At 35.9% G+C, this 15124-nt stretch overlaps 1 protein-coding gene across 7 annotated transcripts in view; it reads right to left on the reverse strand.

Annotated features, from left to right (window-relative positions):
* The window catches only part of LOC125068541 (inositol hexakisphosphate kinase 3), a 35262-nt gene continuing 20138 nt past the window's right edge, over positions 1-15124 (reverse strand). For 4 of the 7 annotated variants that reach the window (XM_047677741.1, XM_047677742.1, XM_047677739.1 and 1 more), the window contains 7 exons: positions 9822-9989; positions 6219-6345; positions 3521-3644; positions 3087-3163; positions 2603-2778; positions 2282-2490; positions 3-2197 (listed from right to left, as the gene is read on the reverse strand). In XM_047677741.1, the coding sequence (XP_047533697.1) occupies positions 1543-2197; positions 2282-2490; positions 2603-2778; positions 3087-3163; positions 3521-3644; positions 6219-6345; positions 9822-9956 (1503 nt within the window). In that variant the 5' untranslated portion in view covers positions 9957-9989 and the 3' untranslated portion in view covers positions 3-1542. Of the gene's footprint in view, positions 2198-2281; positions 2491-2602; positions 2779-3086; positions 3164-3520; positions 3645-4138; positions 4228-6218; positions 6346-9821; positions 9990-12404; positions 12424-15124 lie in introns of those variants that run through there. The other 3 variants (XM_047677744.1, XM_047677746.1, XM_047677745.1) reach the window with 3 other exon arrangements.

Genomic DNA, 15124 nt, shown 5'->3' on the forward strand with positions numbered 1-15124 from the left:
ATGAAACAAGTTATATTTAATACCTAAAATTTATTTAACAAAATAGTGTCATACAGTTATTCAAAATAACAGACATAAATGATAATATTATAATACAGCCTAGCATCCTAAATAAACCAGGTACTTTTTATAAATTTATCCCACAAAAGTAAAATAAAACAAATGACGAATGCAGCACGCAGGAATGTTGGCTAACGCTAATGGTCACTCACATTCACTGTCTCGTGTGCGACTTCATTTATTTGTTAACACTGACCGTAGATGTGGAGATCTAAGTTGAACAATCTATTTCTCGAAACCATTCACTTCTACCAAACAATCACACTGGCTTTCGAAACACACGTTGACCATTGATATTCAGAAGAGTCAAGTCAATTTCTATACCAAATTGTTCAGATTAGGTCTCAACTTCTATGCACTGTTTATTCTCGTGAACACTTCACCACTTTACACAATCATGGTCAAGTACTCATGCCACTCATTCACTTTGGCAGTGTAATTTATATTCTAGCACCTATGCCAACCAAACAACTGAAATCCAAACCTAAACCGACTTACTCCTTCCTGTTCAGTCCTAATAATACTGTTTGTTTTACAAATGATATTTTATTATTTTTTTACGTTGTACATAAATAGTGTTTTATTTTTCAATTAACTCTGAAATCTACTAACAAATATTAATTTTTATAATTTTTATTCACAAATGTATAGTGGTGATTTTTATTCATTATAATCAAATTAATTTACATTTAGTTAGTAAGTTTTTTTTAATTATACAAATTAAAAAAAGGATCAAATTGGACACGAATCTAGATCCTTCTATTTATTTTTGTAATTACATGTATTCCTTTAATTAAAGTACTAATAACAAATGCGCAATTTAGGATCAAAATGCAGAACAGTCGGGCAACATCACAAAGGTTACGACTTTTGACTATCTAACGTTACATTTATTAGGGAATGTCTACATCTGGGCTAAATATATGTTTTACGAAGCTGTCCATAATACAAAAACCAAAAGTAATTATCGAACCGAAGGATACAAAAGCACGTCAATCTGGAAATACGTAATAATAATACTTAAAAATACACTTTAGAATAGCTACTGGGTCCCTTCAAATTATAATAATTTTAATATTATTTATTAAATTATATTTGTACCGCCAACTTTGATTAAGTGCGACGACCGCTCGGCGGTCGCACGGATGAGGGAGTCAATCTACGTACAAGGAACGGCGGACGAAGCGAAAATACCCTGCTTTCAACCGCTCGATGTAATCGGCCGGCGGATTCATATTTTTAACTAAGGTCAGTAGGAGCGTTCAGTCGAATATTTTATAATTTTAAGGAAATAGTCTCTTTCGAATATATTTCACGTCGAACCTCGAAGCGGGCGAGCCGACCGTACCGTACGTACCGACCGTATCCACCGAGGTCTCCGGGGCGGGACCGACCGCGGCCCTCTCCGACTTCGACCGAAAGGGGATTATATTATTGCAAGTTTTGTCTAGAGTGCGCCGACGCGGCGCGGACGGGGCCTCATTAACTATAGGGCTGCGGGTGCAGAATCTCGGTGAGCAGGCGCTTGAGCGAGTCCACGCCCGTGAGGAAGCCGCAGTCGGGCCCGTGGTGCGGCGTGGCCGTGGCCAGCGGGGACTCGGCGTCGGCGCCCGCGAAGGCCGTGTGCGCGAAGTCGATCATGCGGATGTCGACGCGCTCGTCGGGCGGCGCGGGCGGTGCGGGCGGCGCGGGCGGCGGCGCGGGCCACACGGGCCGCGTGCGCGCGCGCTTCGTGGCCGCGTCCTCCGCCTCCGCCTCCGCCTCGCCCTCGTGGCGCCACGACTCGCTGCTCGTGGACGAGTACGCCATCCAGCTGTCGGCCGAGTCCGGGCTCGGAGGTTGCAGCCGCGGCGAGGCGCGTCCGCGACTCGAGCGCGCCTCCGTGGGCTCGCTCGGCGCGCTCACCTCGCCCTCCTCGTAGCCGCCCATTGTCTCTTCCGAGTGCGGCACGAAAGGTTCGCGAGCATCGCCCGAGATCTCGTCGTGCAACGTCGACATGTCGAAGTGGCCCGGCGAGGGAACCGACTCCGAGGATCCGGCCGAGGCGTCGCCCTCGTACTCGGACGAGGCGCCACCGCTCGTCTCGTCCGTGACGAACTCGTTCGCCACGTCGCCCTCGTATACTATCAGAAGCGAGCTGAAAAAAAAGAGTCCAGTCACACCTAGAGGCTAGAGAAAAAGTAATCGAGCTAGAGCTAGTCGCGTCCCCGGCGTCACTCACCAGGAGTAGAAGCGGTAGCTGGTCTGCTTGGCGATGGCGCGGCGCAGCGCGTCCAGGTCGCGCAGCACGCGGCGCACGACGCGCGCGCGCACGCCGCTCGCGCCCGCCGCGAAGAAGTCTCGCAGCGCCTCACGCAGGCCGCTCTCCGACAGCGCACGCCCCCAGTACTTGTCCCGCCGCACGCAGGCGCCCGTCTCCGGGACGTATACCTGAGGTGATTGTAGAGTCCGTTAGAATATGGAGCGGAGGCGATAGAAAATCGAAACGACAAGTATGCAACGCCACGCAAACTTAATTATATTCGTCGTGTGAAGGGGTTACCTGCATGCCGCAGAGACGCACTCCGAGCGATGCGGAGGTGCTGGCGGCGCACTTGGCGATTTGTTTGGTGCGTTTCTCCGCGGTAGCGTCGTCTCCGTGCTGCCGCGTGCCCATCTTGAGGTCGAGCACGCACGGCCGCCGGTACGACGACGTTATATTCTCCATCATTAAGAAATCTACAAATAGAAAAGCAAAAATGTCATACATTCGATATGTTATTATCTCGTACGGTATAGATGTGATCACTCACGAAGACGCGCATACTAATGCACGGCGATAATTTTACGTGGAGGACACTTGTGCTTAAAACATAACTTAGTGTGCGTTAGATGATTAATTTATAAACAAAGTCAACAAAAAAAAAAACATATTAGATTATATTTGTTAATGCACGCCGATAATTATTTAACAGTGTGGCATGCGCCGATATGAGAGAGCAACGACAAAAAAATACAAAACGTATTACACTATTTTTTCGACTCACATTGCTTATTGGAGTTGTCCATGTGTGCAATACTCTTTAGAACTTCGCTCGCATTACCGTTTCGATGCACTTTAAATCTGTAAAAAGAAAAAAGCAGTGTAAAGTAATGCGGTGGCGGGTAAGAGCTACGTCGTCAATTAGGAGCTAATTGAAACACAGAGCTGGCGTTATCTGTTATATTGTTACATTTCAATCAAACTGTATAAATTACCACGACTCCACGACGCAAGTCACATTCGGAGGCTCGCCGTGTGAGTGGTTCGTGCATCGCTCACGCATTAGTGGGATAGTTAAGTATTGCGATGATATGAATTAATGGCGACGTCGGGAGCCGGTCCGGCGTACGTCATAGTTTCTGAAATATGATAAAGGACACATGACAAGTGTCGAGGAGTGTACGGCTTGAGTGCGAGCGAGCGCGCTCGGATACGCACTTGAATACATCGTCGCGCTTGCGCTTCCCTCCCAGCGACTGCTTGCGCCCGTTCTCGTCGCGGAAACATGGCGAGTACCGCTTGTCCAATTTCATGCTTCCCGTGTTTGAGGCCTGCATCACGCCTGTAACAAACGGCCAACAAATCATTGCTTATTTCTATTAAAATACTTGAAATACCATTTGGCTAGTTTTATAAAACAATATATATCTAAAATTATGCACAAATTATAAATTTTGATAAGGTTTTTGTGCAAACATAGTAGTATATACTAATTTATAATTTTAACGCAATCGATATTAAATGTGTGGGCTATCTTAACAACGAGTACATAAATTCTAGTTCCTATACTTCAATATAGTAGATATATTTTTACTTACTATTTTGCTAAATCCAGCTTTAATATAAATGATAAGTGATAATATATCGAGTACGTAATTTTAATAAGGGTTTGTATATCTTTTGTTATGTGTTGCTGTATTTGAGTGCGTGTAAAGTTAATGTTCATAATATGTGTGTCATGTCGTGAGTGTGTGTGTGTGTGAACTACGACGTTGTGTTGCGTGCTGTCTTGTATGTAAGTGTGGTGAATGTAGGTTTAAGTAAAGGTTTACAAACCCATAATGTAAAATTACCGCTAGGGCGCTATTAGGGGCGGTTGTGTGGTGAGCCGCCGGCGTCGCTCCGCCAGCCGCAGCGCCGCAACCCTTGCGACAACAAGGAAACTAATATTGTGTTCCTGACCCCTGACCCGCTCCCGCTCTCGCACTCAAACCCGCCATCCGCCTGCCCGCGAGCACACGGCTCGACCCTAACAAAAGTATGCTACTAAGCATCTAATGCCATATTATTCGTATTTTTAGATCAACATGATTGTTTGCTTTTATCTCGTGCCTTATTCTTTTATGACCAATATACAAGTTAAAAAGTAAATAGTCAAAGCCTTTATTTCCAAGTCTTACATAAACGAGGTCGACATAAAATAACGATTTGATTACATAATTTTAGTTATTATTATAATATATAAAAATATAAATTTGAATTATATTTCAAAATTTTAATTAGAACACAATATACGCATTCCGTTAGAAAATTAAAATAAGCGGTATAATTAAGATTATATATTATAGCAGGAGAACTGGCAGACATTTATACAAAACAGAATAGGCAGATAATAACCACATTCAAAGGTGGTGGTCAAGGTAGGGGAAACAAAATGATATGTCGTTCTAACTGGCAATAGACTTTCTTTGCGCTTTGAGAGACAGTACACAAGAGATAATAGCTAATTGAGTAATTATTATGACGTCTACGGGCGTTTACTGTCCCAGAAAATTTTAGGGTACGTATATCAAAGAATATTCGTTTCTAATGTCAACTTTGTAAAACTATGTTAGAAGATTAATACACTTGTTAGCAACTTTTGGCTAGTCTGACTGATATTTGTAGGTGTGTTTTTCTATATTTAAAAATATATAAATAAAGTCATTCAAATGCCAAGATGCATGGCAGGCACAGTTTGTTTTTTTTTTATTTTTAAAGAAAATTTGTGTAATATTACAACCGTGCGACTCCTGCCACTTACGTTAAGCAATGTGTCTGCCAGCTCTCGGTTCATTGCGGTACATTAGCTTTTTAAATTCGAAAACTCTGATGCAGAACATTTAATCGTTTTAGCTCAAATAATAACGTCAATGAACTGAATATAATTTGATTAGACTAGCTACCGTTTTTATGGCTTATTTTTTAAGTTGAAATCGCTTCGAATTATTTTTTATAAATAAAAAAATATTAATTTATTTTATGTAACTATTATAATTTAATAGTCATATTTAATGAGAATGAAGTTTCATTTGAATGCAGTTGCATAGCAACCTTCAATATTTGAATAAGAAAATGTATTCATTTAAATAAAAAAAGTCAAGACGTTCGGGACTGTTACTTATTAAAGTATTCTTAAAGCAGAAAGTTATAAAAAAAATATTTAAAAGTCTGTGCGAGAAGCCATTCTTAAAAATTCAGCCTAAATAAAAATCGACGTCTTAACATTAAAACTCACGGAAAACATAGTTAAGAATTCCGTGTGTTTTCATGCGTAACGCGTTAACCGTTACTTTCACAATAATATCTAATATATATAGTTTTCTAAAGAAAATAATTGTAAGTATATCATTCGCGGTCGGCGGGTTTGTTTCGTCACCCAGGCATCCCTCTCACGCGCACATTCAAGTGAAGTGAGCAGCAAGGGGAGTTAAATCCAATAACATATTAATATCATTATCCCCTTATTCACGGTTTACGCGTCGATACGTAATCGAGTGCGTAGATAAGATTGTTAACGGATCTATTGCGTCGAAATAACCGTACTTGTTTACTGTGACGCAAATAATATTCATGAATCGATAATTATACACAGAATACAATACGATTAACATTCAAACAATAAATAAAACAGCGTCACTTGCAAACGAAAAAATCTCGAAAGCGATAACTCCCTTAGTGCTCGAAAACATAACAACAAACAATTATTTGGAGACAGAACAAAGAAAAACTAAACATCGAATAAATATATATTGATAAATTTTAAAATTAAAATGATATGTTTGATGCAATGACTGATAATGATGCATTCAGCGAAATCATAAAAGCGCAACGAGCAAACGCTTAACTCCATCTACTGTCAAATGTTGATCCTCACCTTTGTATCGGGGAACGAAGCTCTGGATGTCTTCGGGAATGTTTTGGTAGAAATGCAGCTCGCGTATGTTCAGAGGCTTGATCACCGTACTGTCGTTCAAGACCAGGAGTCTGGTGTGCCCGCCAACCTAAAGCATCAACAATAATTACAATTAAGATTATATAAACTACAATACAATACAAATATGATATATATATATATATATATATATATATATATATATATATATATATATAACTGGTCAGGGCACCCCGTATATTTCAATTATTCCTAATACACTATGACCATGAAAGTTGAAATATTACAAAAAAAAAACCATAGAACCTGTTCTTAGTACATATTATGTACCGACAAGTAAGTTGCTCAATACAGTCTAACTATTTAGCAGACGATGATGTCATTCATATATTTATTATCAAAGACAAGGGTTTACATAAGTTCTTCGAATTTATTTTCTTTCAACCGCGTTATCATAATAAGCGTTATCCGATAAAAAATACAATATATGACGCTTCTATATAAAATTAATAACAAAAAACAAAAGTATAAAATCGTACGTTGACCGAAAATATGCGAAACGATACGCATTCAATAATATTTTTAAAGTAAATATGTTATTTAATTTTTTGCGAACGTAACCATGTTAAGCATAATACTTTATGAATACAATGGGCTTAGCCGGAATCCCTCTCGAGATAACACCGCAACATCACATTTTTTAGAATTACTTCGAACCTTTTCTGCTTCTTTTTATTTATGCGAGAACGAGACAGAGGTTTAAAATAAAAATATACGTCGTCTTATTAGTGTCTGCGGTCGGACCACGGGTAACGCACACACGGAAGGCAATGCAGTGGAAACGCACTCTACTAGCGCTGTATTGTAACGATCAAATTACAAACGACCATGAAAAAAGTTTAGCTGATGCCGTTGACCCGGAGCAAGCGTCTACACCTGAACACTCCTTACTGACCCGGCTTATAGCATCACTACGTTAAACATGTTTTGACAGTCTCGGGTGACTATTTTCAATTTAGTCTCGAAATTATCACACGAGTCTAAAGTGCACGATATTAAACTGGAATCAATATTTGTTTACGACTAAGATTCGTCTTAAATAATTTTGAACGGAAGTCTTGATGTCACAAGTATTTCCCACGCAAATTTCATGCCAAGCAATTCGTCTCATTTCATATTTAGAATTATTTAATAGGGTATACTTATTACAAAATTATTTTAATCCAACGATGTACTAAAATTAAAATATATTATAACTAACAACATATACTATTTTTATAGTTGATCGCTTGCCAGTTAATTTGTAGTGTTAATTAACGTATAAACTTAACTAATGGTTATTTTTTACTTGGCAACATTTTAAAATTTTTAGGTAAATAACGTGTTTTATCTGTGCACTTTTAGTTGTCAGTAACACGTCGGTAACAATGAAGGTTGTTTTTTATTTATATTAAAACATACGTAAAGTACAATTTACTTTATATTCTACATGCACGAGTGTATAACATTTATTCTATCGGTGCATATTTCAACTGCCACGTCATTATAATTGTAACAGCACTTATTGCACGAGTTAACACATTTAATCAATGTCAGCGAATAGAACAAAGAATACAAAATGCATTATTAACTAGCCTTATATATAGAGTCAATTAAATGCATATCTCTATCAACGTAAGATCGCGGAACTGTTATTACGTTATATCATGGGAAGGTAAATGAACAATGAACAGCGAAATAATCAGTCGCTACAACACGTGATTTTTAACCTAAGTTGCTAATTTCAAACACGGCCAAACACCACTTATTTTTTGTAATCCATCGTGAATTTCCACCAGCTCGCATCATAGTTGTTTTGCAGAATAATCTCTCCGCGAGAAATTCCTTTGTCTGTCTTTTACTTTAATGAACGCTTGGGTCAGCTGAGAGTGGTCACTACCACCCCCGTCAGATACCGACAGATATTTGAAACAAATAACTTATAACCTGAATAATTAACGTGAATTACCTCCTGCAGACAAAAACAACGCAGAACTAAAAATGAAGATAGGTAAAAATAGAGTTCGAACATCTGGAAATCAAGGCGTTGAAATATTTATTTAGATATAATCATGTTTCAGTTTAAGTTCTTCGTATGTTTCCATAACTCTCATATACATCGAGGTCAGTGGAAAATTCTGCACTATTCCAATAAATTAGGCAAGTCACCATAACATCATTCAGAACAAATATTGTATCATACCCGAAAATAATACTAACCTAATCGTTTTCACGGAATACAACTCATCTTATATCAGATATATTTTTGTGACTAACGAATGTCAGAAATACAATTAAATAATAGTCGGGTAAACCAGTATATAAGGAAAATTTTAAAGATTATCGCTTATCCTTAATATAAATAAAATATCAAATGTAAACATATGCTTATCTTATTTATTGCAAAATATTTACCTTCTTGTTGAATATTTGGAGATATTTAGATTTTTAAATAAGCGTCTTAAATTTAGATGATGAAATGAAATGAACCTAACAAAGAGTTTAGCTTGATTAATTTCTAAATTTTAATTAAAAAAAAGCTAATACTAGAATAAAGGAAAACGGATTAACAAAAATATCTCGTTTCTATTAATGATCGGTTTAAAACGACATAAATATAATCACGTATCGTGGTTGCGGTGACGTTTTGGATTTGGACTGACTAGATGATTAAATCGGATAAAAAACCGATGTATATCTTGATGAAGTATGATTTTATCATACTTCAGGAATAAAAATAAATAATGTATTTACTTATAAGTAAATATTTACTAATTCGTCACACATTTTAAGAACAAATAGTATGAATGCAATAATTCGATTCGTTACTAACGTGACTTATTATTGCGAATCGATAAGACTAACTGTTTTATTATTCATTTCCCAGTAATTAAGAATTCATTATTATAATATTAACAAATAAATATAATTTATTTAAAATTAAAATATATAGATTACATGCTTGTAACAACCTCGCCCCACGTATTAACCCTACATCAGAAAAGAAAAAAAATTAAAATATATATATACAACATGCTTCTAGAACTATTTAGCAGTCGAGTAGTCAGTCTCTCAGCCAGCATTAGAATTTTATTAAGTAGATAACAATTTCATTGTGTCAGGGTCTAAAACGAAACCGTTCCAATTCTGGAAAAACGTAAAACGTTTTTATATATAAAATATTTAAATCAACAAGTGTGTATAATTTAAAATATAACTTAATACAAAAAAGAATATGTTTATATGTTACAAAACACAACATACGTGAAATGTAATCAATCGTTACCGTATTCATGATTGTGAAAAATATTATGTCTATTTCTTTAGAATATATTCATAGAGGCTTTATATTATAGAGCTACTCACCTTAAAAAAAGCGGTTGCAGTACGTAAATTATTTATTTTATCAAAGTCAAAACCAAAATGTTTAATCAATATAATTCCATGTATGTAATTTAACGAATATAAGTAAAATTTATTTAAATAGGTTTAATACCTAATTTTTAATCGCGATGGGATGAAAATGATCTTTACACTAGTACTCACCTGATTATGGAGAGGCAACACGTCAACCTCGTGTCCATCGTCGGGCGAGAGCGAGTGTGCGACGGGCTGGGCACGCTTGCGGTCCAGCGCACGCCGCTCCGGCTCCCCCATGCCCCAGCCGAGCGAGTACACCATTACTTCAGCCGAGCCACCGCCGCCGCTGTCCACCTGCAAACAAACAAACATGTTCAATTCAATTACATAAGAAAAGCCTTTGTTAATATCGCGATATTTACCAGTTAATTCGGATCACATTTAGAAGTTATGCTGACTTTTGCCAATGTTGTGTGTACCTTTTTTATAAATAAAATATATTTTAGTTTTCAAACACGATCCATTGCAAATTGATAAAATTTAAATTAAATGCATAAAATAAGAAACTACCGAAGCTAATAAACTTATGTTATGGTTTATAATACACAACTACGTTGGCCAATTAGTAACGAATGGCTACGCAGATATAATTTTTAATTGTAATGGTTTTGAACGCGCACATTGCGCGACTAACATTATATTAATAGTCGAATTTTAGTTATTTTTACTGATTTTGTGAGTCTCAAAGAAAGAACCATTCAGACCGGCCATTTGAAGATTGTCATATAGTACGATTGTTCGATAACTTATAGGAATACTTTTTATAACAAATCTTAATACATAAGTAGTTTGAAATCTTGGAACGTGTTCTAGTTATATATGTACCTCAGTCAGGAAATAATATTTTATATTGTTTAAATTTATTCAAGTGTTATAAATTACGAACGCTGATAGTCCAATTTTTCTAAACAATAAATCATCTGATTTCGGAAATGATACAAATAAAGATCTATAGTTTCTGGACGAGTGCCGAACCGCGCCCTACCCTAGCGATGGCTCTAAAATAGATGAAAACATTGATTAATTAACAAGCATGCCTTATCTTGATAAACGAGAGACAATCAACTTGATGGTCGTTATGTAACATTGATTCGGCTGCGTATGTGATCAAATACAATAAGAAATATGACACTGTAATATATTTACTTCGTACGTGATAAAAGCCCATGAGAGTGTACATACGTGAAGAAAAAATCGAGGCATGCGTTACGTTGTCATCGTGGATTTTCCAAACAATGAAATTGGAATTCAAGTGATTGTTTGCCTATTTTACATCATGAACTTTCTTTTTTGTGACATTTCCCATAGACATTGGCGCTAAGAAATAATAACTATTGCTTACATAGAAAATGCGTCACGAACCTTAGGAACAGAAATGTAATGCTCCTTGTGCCTGTAACTGGCTCACTCAATCGCTCACTCAGCCCTTCCAATCGGAACACAACATTTATTGCTGTATGGTGGGCGACTATCTGATAAAATGGTGGTTAAACTAACGTCAAATTTAATTGGAATATATCTTCTTCATCTTATTCTAAAATAATAAATCTATAAAGGTACGATTAACACCAAATCTTAACGAAGAGAACTTTCCGTTGGTTATCTTAGGGTTTTATGAAGCTTTCACTTATACACGTACATAAGGTCTTTGCCCTACACGATATCTAGATAAAGTCACACTAATTACAACTGCACTCTAGATTGTTCCGATTGTAAATATAAACAAAACAGTATATGACATGGCGCCAATCATTACTATCACTGTTTATTTATTATCTCCAACGAATACGACTTAAATACTTAAATCAATATTAGAACTATCTTCAATACATATATATATATATATATATATATCAATAATTATAATGTAAACACAAGTCATCGGCGTAGTCAGAATATGATTACGGGAAAGAATTCCAAAAATCAACAGATAAGTTATGAATAAATTAGTTTGTTCGTATTTTTGTTTTGGTTGAGTTGAATCGAAAATGGTACGGACGTTTAAAATTAAATTTTTTCTCTTTGTCATTTTGGTGAAAATTTAATGAAATCATCGATAATTTGAATTTCATGGGGCGAGTCTTGCCTACCCCTACCATTACCTGGGTACGCCCACGGCACGAGTCAAAAGTTATTAGACTTCGTATATGACGGACTAATTTAAACTACAATTTATAGTTGAGTCATTGTTAATGATTGATTTATTGTTATAAGTAAAAGTTCATATTTTTTTTGCATTTTGGTTTTATACTTAATTTAAACATAAACACATCACATTGAATAGCCGAAGGTTAGTGTGCTATTGAGTTTTATAACCGAACCCGCGTCGCCTCGCATGATATAAAAATGGAAACTCATATTTATATAGACTTAATTTATGCTCCATTATATTTATATACAAACTTATATGACAACAATACTATAATCTCAGACGTTCACATCGTTTCACACGCGAGTCACATTTAAAAACAATACGAATATAAGTAATTAAAAAAATAACGGACCAATAAACTAGTACACGTACTTAACAACTAGTATGTTGCGTAAGACAAAAACGAAAATCTAGCTTAAAAACATAACAAAGCAGGAAAGCGACGATTTATAAGAGTAAATATTAAATGACGCAAGACAACAGACAATTGCACGACCGTTTTTATCATCACAATTTATAAACGCACATAAACTGTTCAATAAAGTGTTTTTCAGTACTTGTTTAACAGATTCAGCCGATAACTAGTTCCATTCGACCGTAAGCCAGGTCAGGGAACCGGGCTGGGTGGATGGCGACCGGCGTGCACTGCCGTACGGCCGGCCGGTACGTGACCGACCAGTTATTATTAAAAAAAAGGGAACTTTTCGACCCGAGGCGGTTACGTCTGCACGCAAGGGTATTAAATACAATTCACTAAATTGATTCAAACCTTATTACATGTCATTGACACTATGAATTTAAAATGATAAACACCACGTCGGTTTATTCACAATACCCAATATTAACCTTCGATATAAATAGATAACGGACTGATGTACTTATGTACTTTGTTTACGACTAGAAGTCGAAAATATCGACAATTCTATTTTAAACTGTCTATTAAAAGCAAGAATTGCAATAATAAGGTTATTATAATAACACTCACAAATACGGATTGACGTTTGACATCTATCAACATATGCCTGTGACGTAGGGAGACGTTTATATATGCACTGATGTTACGTAGACACGAGTGCGTGGCGACTCGAGACTGGGCCGCAGCGTCACCAAATTAGAAGCGAACCCGTGAGCAGATCTCGTCTCTAAAGTTATATTTGTGTGACGCGAAGCCTCGCCTTAAATTTTCATTTACCGTCATCTCAGCAAAACAAATAACTCCATGACACGATACGTCATAACAAATAACAGTATAAACAAAAATAGATTTGAAATTTATATTGCACTGCCAATAATAAATACAATAACTTGCCAACTACAAAAAAACAACATGTGTTCTTAAAAAGAAAGTAGAGGATTTTAAATACAAAGTTTTATCGACGCATTCAATCTTAACCCACATGTGAGACCATTTACGTCGCGAAAAATTTAAGTCGCTTTCAAAATTCTATTGATTCCACTAGAAACTACGTTATATAGCAAAGCCTTTGAGCTAAAAGAAAGCGCCATTTGATTAATGAGAATAACATAAACTATAAGAAAAATATTAGATTATAATATATATGTACATATGCCTTTACGAATACAATATGTATATTTATCTCAGAGAACCGCAAATGTTTGAATATTATTAGATAGTGGCAACTGGTCACGTACTTGTGTATAGCCAACGAAAACCGGTTTCATTTAGACCATCAAATGTAGTTTCGACGAATATACTTATCGTCCTCTACAGCTATGAAGTAATTAATAATTTCACAACTTTATAAAGTTAACGCAAAGTTAATTGTAATTAAAACTAGAAACAAATAAAAATTATCGACGAATGCTATCGATGGTTGTAAATGTATACTGAAATACTGTCCTCGTCCATTATTCTGATAACTTTAATTATATAAAAACAAATGAACAACGATTAAACTTGTATTTATTGCTGTGGATATTACTAAATAAATATTTTCCCCCGTCGTAGATATAAACGTGTTTTGAACACAAAATTTTGATCATACCAATTTCTCACTAGACGCGACGCTGCTAATAAATTGACTATACAAATTCTTAGTAAACCAAACGTAATCTAGCTAAATCCAGAATCATTTACACACTTAAAACTAATAACTATTTATTTTAATCTAATAAAGAAGGATATGGAAGCCGCGATCGATAACTAGTTTCATATAAGTACATTTCGATATACAGACCAATGAATCAATATAAACTCCATTCGATACTACTTTTAGTACCTAAATAAATAATATTTAACGATTGATATTTTGAGTAACTTGTTTGTTCTGGACCAACTTTGAATGAAATTCACTTTCGATGCTTAAGTTACATAAGTTTTTTTTTTTATCGATTGAAGATTATTTCATTCTACATATGAACGTAAAGTGGTAGACATTGAATTATAACATTAACAATAAGAGCCGCCTTGCAACTAATGCAACTTTGTACATTCCGATAATTTATTATGTACCAACGTCACGTAGTATAACAATATGTTTTATTATTTGAGTGCTATAAAGTATAAGTAATTAAGTAAGAGTTATTATTATTTATATCAGTTAAAGAACGAATATGTTTCCATTTAAAAACGATAGTCATTATAAATATACATATATTCGATTTCATACAATATCAATAAGGAAAAAGCGAGTGCATAATCTTTAAGATAGTGTATCTAGACTAAAAAACCAAAAACATGCATAACATTTAAGACACAATTATTTAATTAATAATGTGTAACAATTTATAAACACACGAGCACCCAAAACGCTTAAATATTAATCAGAATAATGTATGCGAAAGTAACTGTCTGTTTGTATCTAATCCCGTTTGAACCACTGAAGCGATCGTAATGAAATTTGACAAATAGGTAGCATGGGACTTGTGTACTAACATAGGTATAAAAATTACAGGACTTGCGAAATAATTTCCAGAAGAAGAACAGAGGATGTTTTGTGCAACAAAGCACGAATACTGGGGGGTCGATACAAGTTAACAACTTTACCCAATCACAAACATTCACGTCTGTACAAACAGATGCGCAATAAATCCACGCTGATAACGAAACAAAGGATCTAGCTAAATGGTATATCAAGGACTGATACAACTATTAATACAACAGTTATTTCAGTAAGAACACTCATTAAAATATATTTTATGCAACATTTTCTTGAGATAGAGAAATAGAGTTTAATCTCTTCCAGCGATCTTTCTTTACACGTTATTTTCTAAGAATTCCGAAATTATTTGTCATACCAACGTTCACGAAACATTG

Source organism: Vanessa atalanta, chromosome 13, assembly GCF_905147765.1.
Source record: "Vanessa atalanta chromosome 13, ilVanAtal1.2, whole genome shotgun sequence".
Taxonomy (NCBI): domain Eukaryota; kingdom Metazoa; phylum Arthropoda; class Insecta; order Lepidoptera; family Nymphalidae; genus Vanessa; species Vanessa atalanta.